Source organism: Molothrus ater, chromosome 13 (genome assembly GCF_012460135.2).
Source record: "Molothrus ater isolate BHLD 08-10-18 breed brown headed cowbird chromosome 13, BPBGC_Mater_1.1, whole genome shotgun sequence".
In the NCBI taxonomy this organism is placed as follows: Eukaryota; Metazoa; Chordata; class Aves; order Passeriformes; family Icteridae; genus Molothrus; species Molothrus ater.
In genome coordinates this window covers 1256913-1275301 of record NC_050490.2, presented here as the reverse complement: position 1 = coordinate 1275301, position 18389 = coordinate 1256913, and the positions used below count along the sequence as shown (strand labels likewise).

General features: G+C 44.5%; 2 protein-coding genes across 4 annotated transcripts in view; one reads left to right on the top strand and one right to left on the bottom strand.

Moving 5' to 3' along the window:
- Positions 1 to 7948, bottom strand: part of TLN2 (talin 2) — a 144382-nt gene extending 136434 nt beyond the window's left edge. The window contains exons 1-2 of one of the 3 annotated variants that reach the window (XM_036389867.2): positions 7873 to 7948; positions 2993 to 3106 (exon numbers count right to left, since the gene is read on the bottom strand). The gene's annotated coding sequence lies outside the window, so the exon portion shown is untranslated. Of the gene's footprint in view, positions 1 to 2992; positions 3107 to 7566; positions 7692 to 7872 lie in introns of those variants that run through there. The other 2 variants (XM_036389866.2, XM_036389868.2) reach the window with 2 other exon arrangements.
- The window catches only part of LOC118690887 (C2 calcium-dependent domain-containing protein 4C-like), a 30341-nt gene continuing 18864 nt past the window's right edge, over positions 6913 to 18389 (top strand). Inside the window, exon 1 of the mRNA XM_036389869.1 lies at positions 6913 to 7241. Within this exon, the coding sequence (XP_036245762.1) occupies positions 7213 to 7241 (29 nt within the window). The 5' untranslated portion in view covers positions 6913 to 7212. The remainder of the gene's footprint in view (positions 7242 to 18389) is intronic.

The following is an 18389-nucleotide window of genomic DNA, read 5'->3' as shown; positions in this document are numbered from 1 at the left end:
CAACATCTTCCCATTAGTCTGCAAGAAGAACTGATTGGCATCAGGGAAGGCAGAAATTCAATAGATTAATTCCAAGAAGAATCTCTGCATAATTGGTGTATGGGAGTGGAAAATTAGGATCATTATTTAGTAAGCACCAACAAGGCACTTCTTCCACTTGGATCTGTCATTGTCAGGCATCTTATTTGGCTTGGAAAGTCATTAAAACCAAGTACTGGACTAACCTAAACTGAACCTAGAACCAGCCCTTAAAATGGTTGTATACAAGTGATAAACCAACTTTGAAAAAAATTTTTGAGAGGCACATTCAATTACAAAGCTCTCACTGAACAATTCCTAAATCAAAGTTAAAAATGGGTTTTGTTTAAAAATAAAACATATTCTATTTGTCTTCTCTTTTATTAATTTCTCATTTTTGTGTATGTTCTGTAATGTGTATAATAATAGTTGAGTAATATGTGTGCCAATTGATGAATACTATATCTATATTTTGGTGTGTGTGCTCACAAATCTTTTACTGATAAGGGTGTGAGATCAAAAAAAAAAACCTTTCTAAACTATTGCCTTAAATGATCTGGTAGGGTGGGAATATTATCCCAGAGAAGTTAAGGCAATGACTGATTATACTAAGATCCACATGGAAAACAGTGCTTTGTGTTTAGTAGTACTAGAGGATTTTTACCCTCATACACAGATGGCATTTGTAATGCTTCAAACTGCAATTAATCCCTGAAAAGGAATGATAATAGCATTGAGGCAGGAACACATTGTTCCCACACAGACATTCACTCGTTACTGAGCCCCTGCCACAGCCTGGCCTTACAGCTGCTGCTGCACTGCTGGGCTTGATTCCTCAGGCACATCCTCCCTTCCTCACCTGTGCTGAACAACCCCCAGTGCAGAACTGCTGCATGAGCAGCTCACCTCAGCCACACACTTGTACCACCATCAGGGGATTTTCTGCCTCATCTCTTCAGCACCAAAGCCCTGCCATTCCCTTGGGACTGGTATTACAGAGTCAGCCAAAGCTCTGACATGAAAACTCTAAAAATACATTCTCTGCCTAGGACAGAGAGAATAAATGTTCACTCCCTCATACACCACCTGTGATCCATTTGAACTGACCCCTTACATGTCCAGGTCCACTACATACAAAGCCCTCACTCAAAACTCATTACATCCTCTCCTCAATGTCTGGATTTGTTCTGATTTCTCTTAATCCATAGGCTGGTCTGCCCAAGCTCACAAGGCCAAGTTAACTGTGCTTTCTTCACAGCTTCTGCTCTTCTGGACACACACCTACACTCATCAGCTGCTTTTAAGTCTCATTAGTATCACAGTGCAGCTGAACAGACAACCCAGCAAACTGCCAGGCTTATCTGGACCTTACTCACAACTGCAAACACAGCCACCATTTTTTTTTAATTAAAAAAACCCAAATATTCCTCAGAGTTGGTACATACTACAACATCCTGGGTTCTTGCCTGGGGTCTGTACATCCTCAGCTATTGCAAATAACATTTCCAAAGAGTACTTTAAACATCACAACAGAGTGATGTCCTTTCCCACAGCTTTTGCTTTTTTCAACTGAAGCTGGACATTGATCTCTTCCTCCCTGTCCCAGTGCCTTCAGTGATACCCTGACCCAGGAGACACCACTGGTTCCTTTTGCTTGACCCTGCATGCTGGCTGTGCAGCAATGACTCCCACTCAACCCTTTCCCAGGGAGTTCAGACACGCCCTTGTCAACAGATATGTCCTTATACCATGACAAAAAATCATCTAAGAAAATCTTGCAGTCACAAATGACAAAGAATTACAAGAATTACAGAAATTGCAAGCTACAGTAAACTGAAATATTCAGGTTAGACCTCCTGATTCCATTTATTCATATATTCATTCATAGACCCATTGGTAAATTTTGATTGTCACAATATCTAAACATATTCATTAGGTCTAAGGATGATGCCCATCAGTCCTACACCACCATCACATTCCTGAGACCATCCCTCCTACTATCACAGGTCTTTCTCTCAACATGCACCACCACTTCTGTCAGACACTGACAATCTGTCTTTGCTGCTGCTGTTCTGTCTGCCAAGTGCCACTTTGTCATTTCCTGCTACACAGCACTTGGCACACATAAATTGAGCTAAGGTAAAAGGTACTCACTGTAAATTAAGCCTAATTAATGTTTCCAGCTGAACAAATTCAAGCCAGCAATTTTTGGAACTGTTTTTGCTTATATTTATGTCAACTACACACAAAGTTTAAATCTCACATTCCAGAAAAATCAGAACTTTGCTGATAGTACAGAACACGACTGAAACCAAACCACAGGACAGGCTGGACTTGAGGTTGCTGAGACAAAGGGTTACTCACCACATTGCAGCTATCAACTCAAGAAAAGTAAAGAGAGATCATTATATGAAAAGAAACAATATGTAATAAGAAAAGGATTACACAACTGAAGACAATGCCATTGTTTAAGAGGTTCTCACACCGCTACGCCAAATACTTCAGCAAAAACTAAACTCTTCCACATATTAGAGCAACAAACCTACCACAGCTGGCAAATGTAAATTGTTATTCAACTCAAAAAAGTAATCAGTCCATGTAGTACCATTGATTCTCTATCACCTCAATTGTTATTTACTGTGATTTAGAAGCCTGAGAGTCTGCTACTTGTTCCTGGGTTATATGTCACTTTTCCACAAAAGTAAGAAATCTCAACCTTACAAAAGTTGCCACAGACAAAGACACGAGGTTCATTTACAATTCATTTCAGACCATACATTCTTCCTGCTGCCTGAACACAGAAAGATGAGCTACCTACTGAGAATGAAAGGAAGGCAGTTTCAAGTGCCAGCCTGGCCCATCTTGGCAGGAAATCAACTGGTAGCTGCCAAGTAAAGGGACTACAAGTAAGTCAGCACAGTAATACTGTAAAGATATTTTAAGACAAGACTTACTGTTGTACAGTCACCCTCACCTTGTGAAGTCAGTCAGTGCATTTTCTAGCTTTATGAAGATGCTTGAGTAAAAAGGTGCTGGAGCTTTGAGAATCGAGGGGGTGGATCTCTGGGGATGAAATTCCAGCTTGCAACTGGAAGTGGAAAATATCAAAATGTTATCACAATTGCTTCAAGTATGCAGGCTAATTCAAACTCAATTCCAAGATAAGCATGTGTGCACACAGCACACCCAGGGAAATGGTTCTCTGACTACTGTGAAATGGGTTTTCAGCAGCATTAGCAGGGACAGCAAGCTACAAAATTCCTTGTACACAGTTAAAAGTCTGGTGTTAAAACTAAGCACAGGGCTCCTTACCCCTTCTCAGGCTCAAGCATACCAGCCTCACTCCAAAGTGGAACTGCCCTGCACTCAGAGACAACAGGCACAACACTGAACACTGATCAGACCCAGGATGGCACCACATGCTGTGAATCAGCACTTACACATCTAAGGAGCTCAGGCTACCTTCAAGGCATTCTTTGTGCAAAAGGAATAGACTGTTTAACCACAATAATAAAAATCAAGTATAAAAGAGCTTAAGACACAGCATGATGTCCATAATCATAATCTCATCCACTGAGTTGCAAAACCCTAGATTATTTTGCTTAACATAGCCTCTGGAAGTTGTAAGATAAACTACTCTGAAAAAACCCTCTGCTTTATCATTTGCATCTCCTTTGCCCCAAAATTTTAGCAGTTCAATTTACTGTGTATTTTTTATAACCATATGTAGTCAAAAGCAGAACCCCAGAAGCAAAAACCTGCATTCTCCTTCAGGACTACCTGACACTGCAATTTCCACCTCCAATTGTCCCAACTGGAACACTGAAATCCAAAAGTAAACAAATGAAACATAACACTGCATTATTAAGACAGCCTCCCCCCATGTGCAACAACACCCAACGTTTTGCTTGCTGTTCTCAATTTGCATCAGCATTCTATTGTCTGTAGAAACATGGATAAGCAGACTTGCCAAAAATTTTAAAGATTCAAAAGCAGGGAGGAGAAAAGAATTTCTGAAAGCTGGTCCAGTGGTCTGTAAAGACATTCACACTTGTTACCTAATTAGGGCCTGGTGCAAAGGCAGCATCTGGAAAACACTGCTTAGCAAGAAACTCTCCATATTAAAAAAAATAATATCAAGATATCTATGTATTTGGCAGCTTACCAAAACCTCCAAAAGTCAGACAGGACTGGCAGCTGAGAATCAACTCAAATGATGTTTTCAGAACCATAATGCTAAAATTATGGATTGTAAGGATACTTCAACAAATGGTATTGCTCATATTTCATGAACATACAATATTGATAACCCAAGAGTTATCTGACACTACAATGGAATGGAGGTGAGATGTTTGAACTCCTGTCTAGATGTGGTGACTAATTAGGCACTACCATTTTTGCAAACCATCTAGACTGCATTTGCACAGGTTTAATAGATACATATCATATAAGTAAGCCTATAAAGTGACGATCCAAATATTAATGCATCAGAACATCCTTGCTCTCCATCTGCACATCCTTGATGTGCACTCAAATCTTTCTAGAAACAATACCAAATAAATGAAAGTTTTCACAGCAAAACTTCCAAGACTCATGCAGTTCAAGGTATGCCACAGCTAGACAGTTCTTCCACTTCTTCCACTCCAAAATAAGACTGGGGTTCTACTGTACTGGTGCTTTGTACTGATGGTTATATTTATAACTGCAGATGGATTTCCTAATATAAGTAGAATTCAGTCATTGCATTAGCTGGCAAATGATAAAAGAAGTCAAAGTAAAACTGTAAAACAAACCAAGCTCAGAGTAAAATTACTTAATCCTCTGCAGTTCAAATGCAAGTTCATCTTCCTCAATATTGTCTACTTGTAACCAATCTATCCATCACTCACACCACAAAACCTCTCACCCTCTCAGGCACTACTACAGTGCAATGGCAATGTTTCAAAACAACTTAAATTAGGCTGTACCACATTCCATTACATGATATCATGCAACAGATGTTACTCCAAAAACACACAGGACAATTATTCAGGATAAACTCCTGTAATCTGAATGGCAAAATGAATGGGTATCCCATGAAATGGCTGTAGACTTTAGCTTTATACTGAGATTCAGAACTTGAATATTATTCAGGTTTGTCATAGTTAACCCACTCAGATTGGCAACCAGAAACAAGAAGTATTCTTATCTTACATAAGCTCAATAATTTTGTCACTAATAGATAAGCTAGAATTCCACTTAACCCTTTAGTTCTGCAGTGATCTGTGAGTTAAATGAGGCATTAGGAAACTCAAATGAAATGCACTTCCAAGAATCAAGAGACACTCCCCCTCCCTCCTCAGCTGTGTGATAACCTTGAATCTCCCTTGAAAATGTCACATTATGAAAATTAAAGCAGGAATGGTAGTAACTTCACTCTCAGTTAACTTGTCTAACAGCTGTTCTGTTGGAAGCATGGCTGACCATTAAACCATAGAGATATGAAAGCTTTTCATATACTACAATTTGTAATGTATTTTTAATTAACACTGGCAGCTTGCATTCCTACTAAAAACACACTGCCATAAACATACAAATCAGTCATGTTTCACACAAGCAAGAGCAAGCTCAGAAATATGATGCTTCTTTGTTTTTAAATCATAGGGACGTTGTTCCATGGCCATTGGGCTCTTCTGAGAATGCAGAACTCCTCAGTGCCTCTAAGTAACATACTTCCAAACCCAGAACTGCCTTGAAATTTAATATGGCTCCAACGTTGCTCCAAAATACAGGTCTACAAAATAAACTTCAAAAACATTTGGAGGGAAATAGACAATTGTTTAATCTGACAAGAGGGTTTTTTTTCAATCAATGAACATTCCCACAATCTTCCTAACTAGATGTCATAGCAGCATTTTAGCATACAAAAAGTGAAGCCTAAATGAAAAAAAAGGCTAAAATGAAATGGCTGGTCAGCAGAACAAAAGCACTATAGAAGGTGAGCATAAAGGCAGCAGAGGCCCCAGCTCTCAGTAAGGTGTTCCCATGCAGTGACACTGTGCTGGGCTCTCCAGACAGCCGAGGGCAAGGCTGGCCCAGAGACAGATACCTGCTAGGAGGGCATGGAGAAACAGAGGGACTGGGGCACACAGAACCCCAGGACCTGCTAGGAGGGCATGGAAAAACAGAGGGACTGGGGCACACAGAACCCCAGGACCTGCTAGGAGGGCACGGGAGAAACAGAGGGATTGGGGCACACAGAACCCCAGGACCTGCTAGGAGGGCATGGAGAAACAGAGGGATCAGGCACACAGAACCCCAGTACCTGCTAGGAGGGCACGGGAGAAACAGAGGGATTGGGGCACACAGAACCCCAGGACCTGCTAGGAGGGCACGGGAGAAACAGAGGGACCGGGCACACAGAACCCCAGAACCTGCTAGGAGGGCATGGAGAAACAGAGGGACCGGGCACACAGAACCCCAGTACCTGCTAGGAGGGCATGGAGAAACAGAGGGACTGGGGCACACAGAACCCCAGGACCTGCTAGGAGGGCACAGGAGAAACAGAGGGATCAGGCACACAGGAGAACCCCAGTACCTGCTAGGAGGGCATGGAGAAACAGAGGGACCGGGCACACAGGAGAACCCAGCCGGGACGCGGACAGCCCCGCTGCAAGCACACAACGCCGCCTCGCACTCAGGGAGGTTTTGCGCCTTGCTAGCCCTGGCACGAAGGCTCACCGGGGCAGGTAACCCGGAGCGCTGGACCCCTGCACGGCCCAAGCCGGCCCGGAGAACAGCGAGGCTGCGGAGCAGCGCCCACCCATCCTCGCCTGCGCTGCGCAGGGGCGGCCGCGTCCTTCCCTCCCCTCCGGGATGGCCCCACGGGACCGCCCCGCGCCCAACGCCAGCCGCTCCCGTGGGAAGATGCGGACACAGACACAGATGGATACAGATCCACGCATATGCAGACGCGGCAGGATCGTCCTTGGGAGGTCGTCACTTCACCACGTATTGCGAAAAGGTTTTTTCTACATCACGGTCGCCAATAGCGCCCAACAGCGAACAGCTCCGTTCCCCGGGCAAACACAGCTCCGACCCGGCCACGCCACGCTCGCCCAGGCATGATGCGGAGGGCCAGCCGACCCAGCACCTGCCTCCTACTCCAGCCCTCCACAGCACAGGGAAATCCCGAAAGACCGCTATTTCCCTCTCATGCTGGCCCGGCTCCTGACGAACGATAGGTGAGCCGAGGCCGCTCTCCCCTTGCCGGGGCTCAGCCCGCACGGCACCGGGCCGGGCTGTTGCTGTCCCCCCTGGAACCAGCAACTTGTTGTGCAGGCAGCGCTGCCCGCGGGCGAGCCTGCCCGGGCGCAGCAGGGAGCGGTGAGCGGCGGCTGCTGCCGCTCGGAGCAGCCCGCACCGAGAGCCCCGGGCAGCCGAGCGGATCCGCGCTGCCGCCGCTCAGCCCCGCGCCGAGCCTTGCCCCTCTCGGCGGCTCCGCACAGACCACACGCGCTATGCAATGTGCAGCGGCGGGGCAGGACGAGGGTCCTCGCGGGCTCCTACCGGGAACGCTGTTACTGTGGCATTGCGGAGCGCCTGAGCCCCGCCGCTCTCTCGCTTCCTTCCTTCTCCCCGCTCGCCTCTTGCCCGCTCCCGCCGGCTCCGCCGCCGCCGCCCGCAGCCGCCGCCGCTGCGGACTCGAGGCGCAGACCCCCGGCGGGGAGGGCAGGAAGCGCGTCATCACTCCGGGCCGCTCCACCACCCTCCGCCCGGCCCGGCCCGCTCGGGGGACCCGCGGCTCCCGCCCCGCGCCCGGAGAGCGGCGTGAGCAGAGCCCGCCTCACCTGAGGGCTCGCAGCTCCCCCTTACCTGGGCCTGAGGGAGAGGCACCTCCGCCGGCCGCAGCCCTCGCCCAGGCGGTGAGGTAGCGTCGTTCTCGCTTTGCCCGCCCGGCACCGTGGCGGCCAGGGCACGGCAGCTCCTCGGGGAAAGGAGGAGGAGGAAAGCCGGAGCAGCCCCTCGGGGAGGGGAGAGACCCCGCGGGGCCGGACAGGGCAGGGCAGGACCCACCACCAGCGGGGCACGACGCGCCCCTGAGGCAGCGCGCGGGGCCGCCCGTGCGAGCGGAGCCCCCGGGGCCGCGGCGGGGACGGAGCGGAGCGGGGCAGAGGCGAGGGCGCGGCCGCAGGTGCGGGGAGCAGCCCCGACCCCCGCCCAGCGCCCCGTGCCGAGCGCTTACGGGTCACGGAACCCATTCGGTTGGAAAAGACCACTGAGGTAATCGAGTTCCAGCTTAAGGAACTGGAGTTGTGGCACTAAGTGATGCCAGAGACTTCTTGAACGTCTCTAGAGATGGTGACTCCACCACCTCTCTGGGCAGCCCGTTGCCATCTTTAACCACTTTCTACGTGAAGAAATTCCTCCTAATGTCCAACCAAAACCTCCTCTAGCATAGCTCAAGACTATATCCTCTTCTCCTCTTACTGGTTGTCTGGGAAAATAACCCGACCCCCCTGGCTGCAGCCTCCTTTGAGAGAATTGCGAGGTGATAAAGTCACACCTGAGCCTCCTCCAGGCTGAACACACTCAGCTGTTCCTGTGCTCCAGAGCTCTCCCCAGCAGTGTTACCCTTCCCGGGACTCCCCACTCCGAGCACCTCAATATTCTCTCTGAACGAGGGGCCCAGAAGAGGACACATCTCGAGGTGTGTCCCCAGCAGTGTTACCCTTCCCGGGACTCCCCACTCTGAGCACCTCAATATCCTCTCTGAACGAGGGGCCCAGAACAGGACACATCTCGAGGTGTGTCCCCAGCAGTGCACAGCACAGGGCATGAATCACACCCCTGTCCTGCTGGCCACACCGTTCCTGACACAGGCTGGTGTTCAGCACGAGCAACAAACAAACTGCTGTAGCAGCAAAGGAGACTCAGGGCTTCCCTCACACAGCTTGTATCATTTGAACAGTTCTAACACTTTTAGACTTGTGTAAATGCTTTTCACACCAGTATATTGATACAAATATGAGAAAATAAATACCTACTCCAGCTTAGGTCCCTTACATGAATTAGTGCCATATATACTGGGGCCTCTGTAAAACTGCAACAGTTGAAGTCATGCAGTTAAAATAATTTCACCTGATTTAGCTGAAGTACAGTCATTAGTAAATATTCTTCCTTGTAACCAGCTTAAAAGAGCTACATCAGTATACAGCTGGTTTTGCCTTTCAGAGTAATCTCGCTCCAATAAATTAACCTTAAGACACTAAACTCGCAATGCATGGTGACACAGTCCAACACAGCTTCACAGCTTGGATCAATGCACTTGGTGGGCATGGTCAAGGCAGTCCATAGATATAAAACCCAACCAGATTATTTTATATACCCACCCTACAGAATTAAAAGCATCACAATTTCAACAGGTTGTCTTTTCCTGCCACCCCTAACAGTTACCCTGAGCTGTGCCAGCTTTATCAGACAAGTGGTGTCTGCTCTGTTAGCTAAAATAGAAGCTACACAGGATTTACCTCGTAGCTTGCCAATATTTGACAATATTATGAGTTTTGCAAATGAGTTATTGTTATCATCTGTTACTAAGGAGATACTATCCAACCTGTTATTAAAAGAAGTGATAACTAAAGTATTTTTTTTGTGGTTTAAAGGTACTTTTGCACATGTAAGTTACCTGTGAACAGCCATAATATTTACATAAAGAGCAGGTTGGGATGTTTTGGTTTGTTGGCTTTTTTGTTTGGTTTGGGTGCTTTCCTGGCCTTTTACTACCATGATGATAAGCTTCCAACAATGTGGTTTTCCCTGGGTGGCATACATCTTCCCTCTAAAAAAATAAATAATGATGCATTTCATTCTTCTCTTCATGCAGTATTATCCTATTTCCTGGCTGCAATACTGCATCAAGAGAAACTGCTTGTGCACTCTGAGTATTCCTGATTGCATTATCTTTTTCTGCCTTCACTTTAAAACCTTTCCCTAACCTGTTTGTTCTCTTACATAGCAACATGCAAGGCCACAATTCCAGTCTCTGTTGCCCTTGTCATTTCTGTGTTCTTCTGTTTCTCCTCTGCTCACTGGAAGGCTGTTTAAATCTCTGTGCTGCATTGACCTCCAAATAACTCCTTTGAAATGTCTTCAAAGAGATTTCAGCAAAATGTCAGTAAGATCCCAAAGAACAAAATTTCACTGCAATGTGGAGTGCAATGTCAAGACCAGGCTCCACTGTGTCATTTCTGTGTCTTGTTCCTCCCAATACATCTGTGTGTCTGGACACATTTACTGTCACTTTGTGCTCAGTGGTGACTTGCTTTGGGGCAACCCAGCTTTTGTTTTCCCCCTATGTGTGCATCATATCAAATACAAGGTGGTCTAAGCACATACCTGCATTCTACACTAAGAATCCTTGATAAAACTAATGCAATACTAAATGAGGTATTCTGTCAATCTGTCATGTGAGGATTCAGCTTTTGTGATCTCAGTAACAATTCTAGGCTTATTTGTATTCTGAGAATACTTTGAAATGAAGGCATTCTATTGGATCCCTGACTTCACTTCTAAAGTTGTTTTTTTCCTGCCACCCTAGCTATTCTAACACTTTATCTTTCCATCTTCTTATTACCAAACCCCAGAACTTTAGGGTAAGAGTATTTTATCAGAGAAAGAATTACAGCAATCTAATGTCCTTCTTCAAAGTGGGTGTGGTGTGTGAACATCAGGGATGTCTCCAGTGGTTTTCCTTTCCCACAGGTCAGGAGACAGACATTAAAGGATCTCCCAAAAGAGTCATGAAGCACCCTCCCAAACTATCCCTAAATGCTGTCATACTTGTTCAGAGCCCTCTGTTAACCCTGCTACTGCAGCTGCTTTAGCATTCTGGCCCTCCAAATATCCTGTGGAAGAGAGCAGCACTGGCATATTTACTGATGCTTGGGTGAGCCAGTCTGGGTGCAATGAAGTACATTATAAACAATTTTCTCATCTGTCTTGTCAAATCCATTTTAAATCACTCTCTCAGAACAAGTCCATTAAAATGTAGCCTAAATCATACCCAAGCCTGTAAACTAGATTCTCTGTGTGTCACAAGACAATTTTAATAATTACACTGGATAGCTTAGAATGATATATTGCAGACATTGATAAAAGTGGCCTTTATAAGAAGTCAGATTTATCCTTGGCAGGTAATACTGAGCAAAGCTCAGCACTGCCAGTATCACTTTGGCATTGCAGGTGGGGATGGTTCTGAGAGCTCTCAGAGCCCTCCATGGCCCTGACCAACCTCACCTGGGGCCTCCACCCACAGCCCTGCCCACGTGGCCCAGGTCTCAATGTAAGAGCAGTCCTGAGCCTGGGCCTTCTGGCTCTGCTTTATTAATGCAAGTTTCTCTAGAAATCTGGGTTCTTTGCTGAACTTGTTGTCTGTTCTAATAGCTGTCTTGTAGCTCTTGTTTTTACACTGCAGGGTGGCTTCTGGGGTTTTTTATTTTGCTGGGAGTGGTTTTGGTTGGGTTTTTCTTTTTTCCTTTGTTAAGATCCTTGGACTAGGGAATATTGCAGTTTCTTGATGTAGCTGGTTCTGGTATTCTACCAGCCTTACTGGGAAGTTTCTGTTGGGACCCAGTCCAGGTTTGTGCTGCTAATTCAGATGGGTTCTTTTTATTCTGCCCCCTCTAGTTACAATGAACAAGTGGATTGTAGTCTGGCCTTTATATTATTGGAGTTGTAACTTCATAGTTTGAAATTTTTTCTTAGCTCTGCTTGACACCCATTTAGGTGCTCATAGAGGGACTACTAATTTCTTTGGGGTTTTGGACTCTTCTTTGGATCATTATAACTTTATGCTTTTCCAAGTCCATTGCAGCCCTCTCCAGTGTCTTTTTAGCTTTAATTTGTGAATCCAATTAGCTCTCTAGCTGATCTCTGCTATTCTGATACTGAGCTGATTAATTTCTAATTGGTATTTGTATTTAAGCTTCTAATTTTCTCTTTGAGTCCTTCTTTACTAGTTGAGTTTATTGACAGTGGAGCATGTCTTCAGATTATTCCCATGGTTCTGGATTCTTTAGCCTCTTCCTCAGTACTCACAGGTATTTTTAACTCAGTGCTTACTTCTGCTGCTTTGGTGTTTTCTTGATACCATGGTGTCTGGTATTGAGCACTTCATGGGGTTTATGAGGATTCAGTTGTCTCTGCTCCCTCGTGGTTTATTGCTGCTCTCTGACTTCATCAGAGTCTCAACAATCTCCACCTTGCCCTGCTCAGGCCACATCCCAAAACCTCCCTGAGCTGGGGGGCAGCAAAACCCCTGTGCTACAGGTGGGCAGGGCATAGGGGAAGGAGGAGGGTTCTGATGTTCTTCCCCATTGCTTATCCCCACTGGAAGCTGCCAGGTATCCACCAGCAGGTGTGAAATGGTATCTGCCACATCTTGTGTCCAACGTTCAGTGAAGGTCTTGTGTGTGTGTGAGAGGGAAGTGAATTTGTGGGTGCCAATTCTGCTGATTGCCTGCTGTAAATATTGTCTTCCTTTTTGGCAACATCCATTTTATTCCATAGTATTGCACTGTACAAAACCCACAGCATTACTGTGCTACCACAACCATATTCTTCATTTCCATGGGCCTCTTTATTCTTCTATCTGGAAACTTCTCACTGCTCCTGCTACAGATCCAGTTCTGTAAGGAAGTAGGTCATTGGTAAGAGGCATTCAGTATTGCTGAATCTTACTCTTCAGATTTGCACAGTAACTTTCAGAAATTATTTCATTAGAAAAAAAGTTTTTGGGATCGTCTAAAAAGATATTAAATAACTGGAGGGGTCGTGTCCCTCTCATCCTATGGTAGAGGTTTACAGTATTCTAGGGAATGCACAGCAGTGTAGCAGTCTTATCGTGATCTAACTTTTCCTAGCTCTACTAATTCTAGTTATTATGAAAGGACAATTATTGTCTGTGAAGGCAGGATCAGCTGATCTCAGAAAATTCATTTTTTAGCTTTGTGGTTACAATAATACAATATGGAGAAGAAATTGTATTTCCCTTTTTATGGGGGTTATATTTGCAAAAAATTTATCAGTTATTTCTAAATGAGAAAATAAATGTACAGGGTTGACCTTATTGGTAAGGAACACTAAAGACCAAGACTGCAGAAAACAAAGAGGGTATTTTGGTGCCTAAACTTCAAGGGAGCAGCTACAAGAGGATGAAGGGTAGGATTTTAATTTGGCTCTAGCTACCACAGAAAAAGTCAGTCCTAGCAGAGTTAATGGGACCCAGGTTTGGTGGTGTGGGGGGTCAGGACACTAAGAACCAGAGTGGCATCCTCACAGCTGTGTCTGACACAGCACCTGCCGTGGCAGGGTCATAAATTGATCCTGTAGTCAATGTGTCTGGCTGCCCTTGAGCAGCCAGATTTTCTGGTTATTTGTATCATCAGGAAAGGTCTGACTCCCTCCCAGTGTTTTCTGTCCCTCAGAAGGCAGCCCAAGTTGCCTTTTAGTTATACAGCTCTGTGGCTTCTGAAAAATGCATTACCACTTCTGTTTGCAGCTGAGCTACATTCTGCTCTGATGAACACTTCCAGGTTTTCAAGAGTGCTGCAAGAAGGATCAGAAAATGAACATGAGGGTGGTTGTTCACAAACCCACATCCATCTAGGTGGTAATTCTCAATATGAGCAGTAAGTAATACAGAGTCTTTAATACAGGGATTCCTGAGTAGCAGTACACTTGCTTTGCCAGGTTTGTTTTCAAAAACAAATGAGGATTGATTTCTAAAAGTCTGACCCTCTCTTGTTTTCCTGTCCATATCAAGAACATTAAGTTTGCTATGCAAATTACATGGAAATACTTTATTGCAGTTTTAAAAACAGAATTCAGCCTTCTAAATTGCTTGGCTATTACATGGCCTGATCCAAATTGGATGTGACTTGTATGGAATTATGCTGAACTTTTTGCTTTGTCTGAAATTCATATCATGCAGCAATAATGGTATTTTTTAAATTGCCTGTATTTTCAGGATGCTGATAAGGCCTTGGAACAATGCCAGGTATTTTAGGAAATGCATTGCTGTTTCCCTGGATCACCAGGTGTTACAATACTTTAACTCTGTTTCCAGAATGAAGAGTAATTTTTATTGTGTTTCTTTAACTGGGGTGATTCAGTGTTAGACAAAAACCTTTACCTTCAAAATGAGAATGTTGTTAGCACCTTACCTAATACTACATTTTATCTAAATTATTTGTTTGAAGACATGAAACTGTTTCCTTTTCCTTGTATAATCTCTTTCAATGCATGGTAAAAACTGTGCCTCATTTTTATCAAGTTGTTCTATTGTTCAGATTACTGGTTATTTATGATTTTTAGCAAAAAGGTCTTGAAAAACAATGAAACACAGACTTGGAAGTATTTAAATGAATCCAACATGTGCATTGAATCTGTGTGGCACCAGAGGATAGAACTGTAGCTGACACAGGATTATTTCCTGCTGGAGTTTTGCCAAAGGAAAACTGGTGTCATTCTCACTATTCTTTATTGCAAGTCTCCTCTAATGTGTGTGTTTAATAAACAAACATCTGGGCCCATAGGCTAAGCTCCATGTGTGCCAGCAGTGTAACTCTTCCAAATCACTTTTTATTTGCCAGCTCTTCACTCAAGCAAAGCCATCCTGAAGTATCTGCTTTGGGGCCATGTTCTACTGTAGTGCTGATTTAGCCCTGCTGGGGTGAGGTTCCATGGGGAGGCAGGGTGCCCAGGCAGGTGCAAAGGAGAGCTGCTTTATTGCAAAGAACAGGCCTTTTTAAGCAGTGAGCCCATTATCAGTTACATGGCTTTAAAGCATAACAAACATCATTCAGCCAACCACCACACACCACAGTGTGAACACATGTGGTTATAGAACTTGATTCTCTACCCCTAATTCAGCTGAGTCTCTTTGCCACAGTCATTCTCTACTTAGCCCAAGTAACAGGCCTGAGCCATGATTTTACAAGGCCTTCCTTTTGTCAAGTTTTCCTTGTCAGTAACACGTGGGGTTTGAGGAGCTGAACTATTAGATAAGCTTTGTTCCTTCCTCTGCTTCCCATTCAGTTGCTGTTCTCTTTATGGCCACTCTGGGATTTCCATGGCATGGCCCCAGGCCTGTGCAGGCAGCCAGCACTGCTGTGTCTATTGATCTCCTCTGGAGAGCCAAGGGATGAAATCACAGGAAAATGGAGCTGTGCTTTGGGATGGTTACTTCTAAGATAAGGCATGTGGTAGGCCAGAGCACAGGAAGGCATCTGTCATCTGTGCTGTCAGGAAGCTGCTCACATGGATTTCTGTCTGCTTCTTCCTGGCTGTTTCTGGTGCTTTCCCTTGTCCTTGTGCCTCGATGTTTAGCAGCTGGAGAGGGTGCTGCACCCAGGGGTGAGGTGAGCAGGGGGCTCAGGTACTGCACAGGCTTGTGGTGGTTCTGGCCTTTTCCACAGCAAGGGGAAAGCCCTGCCAAGGGCTTCTGCTATAGCGCTCACTGGCCTTAGTTTAAACTAACTTTTCACACACCTGAGATTCTGCCTGGGTGTCTTTCTAGATATTTGTATTCTTGTTGGATGTCTTGTTGGGTTTGGGTTTTTTTAGTGAACCAAATCCTCAAACAGTAGTAGCAAAAGTTTTTTTTTTCCCTACTGAAATCAGTATATGTACATAAGGATAAGTTTCATGTGGTAGCAGTATATGTACATAAGCAGTATATGTACATAAAAGCATAAGTTTCATGTGGTAGAAATATGCCAGTGCTTTTGTTCAATGGTATTTTACTGTATTGCTGACAAATAGTAAAATCTGAAGGGAAAAAATAAGAGGAGGGGGACAAAAGATAAAGAAACTTCTTCCTTGTAGCTGGTGGCAATGCTTTAATAGCCTTGAGCTCTGAAAGGGATTGCAGTATGTGGGAACAATTTTGCTCCACAAACAAAGGGATTGCATAGGACTAGACAGTAACTTGGAGGATAAAAGGAGTTACCATAAAGAAAGCAGTAGATTTTTGAGAATCTGGCTTCTACAATAAAGTCTTAGGTCAGTTTATCCAATGCTATCTAAATGGGTGAAAAGTGCAACATTATAAAATCCTGATGAAGTAGATCAGCTTTTACAAGGTCTGTGTGGGAAGAGAAGAGCCACTTCTGCCATTAAGTGGGAGACTATAATTATACATAATTGATAATTCTGCATAATGTGTCTTAAAGGGTAAATGTGCAAGTGGAGTCCTTGTCTGGCAGTGCTGAGCAAGCATCCTCTACCTGTGTGCATGTTCTTTGTGCACATCAGGATGGCCTGTGTTTAACTGAAGTGATGTCTAGACCTTGCAGCATTCTTGTTTGCAGAGGCATTTTCTAGACATTTGTGCTAGTGCTGTTATTTCTGCTTCCTGCTCTAATCTGAGCACATCATTTTGTTCATGCATATGAAACCAGGTTTATAAGAACAACAGTCTCAACCAAGTAATTAATAATTTCTGATTATGATTGTCAAGTTCATATATAATTGTCTTTTTAGCCATGGATATAGCAAATTAATTTTCCTTCAGTAAAATGAAAAATTTGTACTCTTTGTATGAGAGTATGGACAGCACATAATTAATATAATATTCCATGTAATTTGTATTTCTATAAAAATAGATCAGTGCATCCTTTTGTGTCCTATGAATCCTTATCTTAGACTGTTTTGAGAGTAAGCTGCCTTTTCTGTGACTTCCTTGATAAATCTCTTGATTGTTAAGGTCTTTTGTTGATGTATTAAGTCAATAATGATTGAACAGCCTTTTAAAATTATAACAGCAGTTACTAATGGGAGCTGTACTACTTCAGGCATGCCTGAGCTCTGGGGGAAACATAAATGCAGCTGCCTTGACTCTAGACTTTATGCTGCATTGTGTGGCACCTTTGGACTTGCTGGTTTTGGGGGACATTTTAGCTCTCAGGCCTGTTCATGTTCAGTTTTCCCATCTCCTGCTGGGCGGTGGGAAGTGAAGGATGGCTGGCACTGCTCCCTCTCCCACACTCTGCTCAGACACAGGTCTGGAAGCCCCAGTGCCAGCCCTGTGCTGCCATCAACCCCCTTTTTGGGACATTATTCCCTGGGAGGGGCCATGTCCATGCTTTTCTGCTGCTTGTGATGCAGATGAGGTGGGTGCCCTGGAGCAGCTCTTGTACCCAGCTATACCACTAGAACAGACATTCCGCAGGCTTTTCTTTTTCTTTTTAGAGATCTCATAACAGAAGAGTCTTTAAATCTACTAATTGTAATCAGGGCTTGTGTATTTGGCAGTTTTCCCTTACTCCCTGACCAGCTTTACTGTTTCTGCCAAGCCACCCCTTCCTTCCCACAGCTGAGTGCTTTGCAAGGCTGGGCCCGAGGCAGTTTGTCCTAACTCTGGAAAATGGACCCAAGGATTTCTTCCTACAGATATAATGAATTCTACAAAATTATTTGCTCTTTTTGGATTGTATTTGTGACCTCAAGAGCAAAATTCACTGTTGAAGTGCAGACCTGCATTCCTTCCAGAATGGGTATTCTTCATTGTGCTACATGCTCCTCCTCCTTATCCTGCAGGAAGGGGGAATGAGAGATCTGGAGCTTTTGTGTGGAGAAATCCCTGATGCTTTACTTGCTGGAATGTATTGCATATGAACATACACTATTACACATTTTGTGGTCAATTGCTAAGGAAAAAATGAATCCCAAAGCAAGGGAGCAGTACAAGTTCTCTTATATCACTCTAGCCTTGTGCTCATGAAGTGTGTTGGGGGATTTCTTAAGTGTAGTACATCTTTTTTAATTATGAAGCATGAACTGAGACTGCACTGGGGTGGGTATCCTGATGGGAACTTGGTGTCATTCTCAGGTTTTACATGCCATTCTGCACCCTGCATTTTTTCAGGTACCCTTGCAAAAATGTGACCATTCAAATAAAGCACAAAGCAAGTTCTTTGCCCTTTGAATGCAGTAGATCTGTGAGCATGTGTGTGCATGTACATGCCTACCTCATTTACCAAAGAGAAACAATTAATAGTGACCTTGGCAATTTGGGCAGAGGTGGTTTTTTTTTCCTTTTAACATAATGCAGCAGATTTCAGTAAGAGTTAAACTCAAGGTGGGAACTGACAGGTACTGCTCATAATTTTGTTTCAACTTTGCAGGCAAGGTTATTGATAGATAAATAATTTCTAGTGAGGTGAAAGTGGTAGAACTCATAGAAAGACTTGATTTGGGGGTTTTTCTTTACTCTTGAATGAGGCTAATCTCAGTGCTTGGCAGGGCCAGATCCAGGCACAGGCAAAGGAGGCAGCAATAGCGATGGCAGAATGGGCTCTGGCAAGGCCCTGGAAACCAGCCTGGCAGCT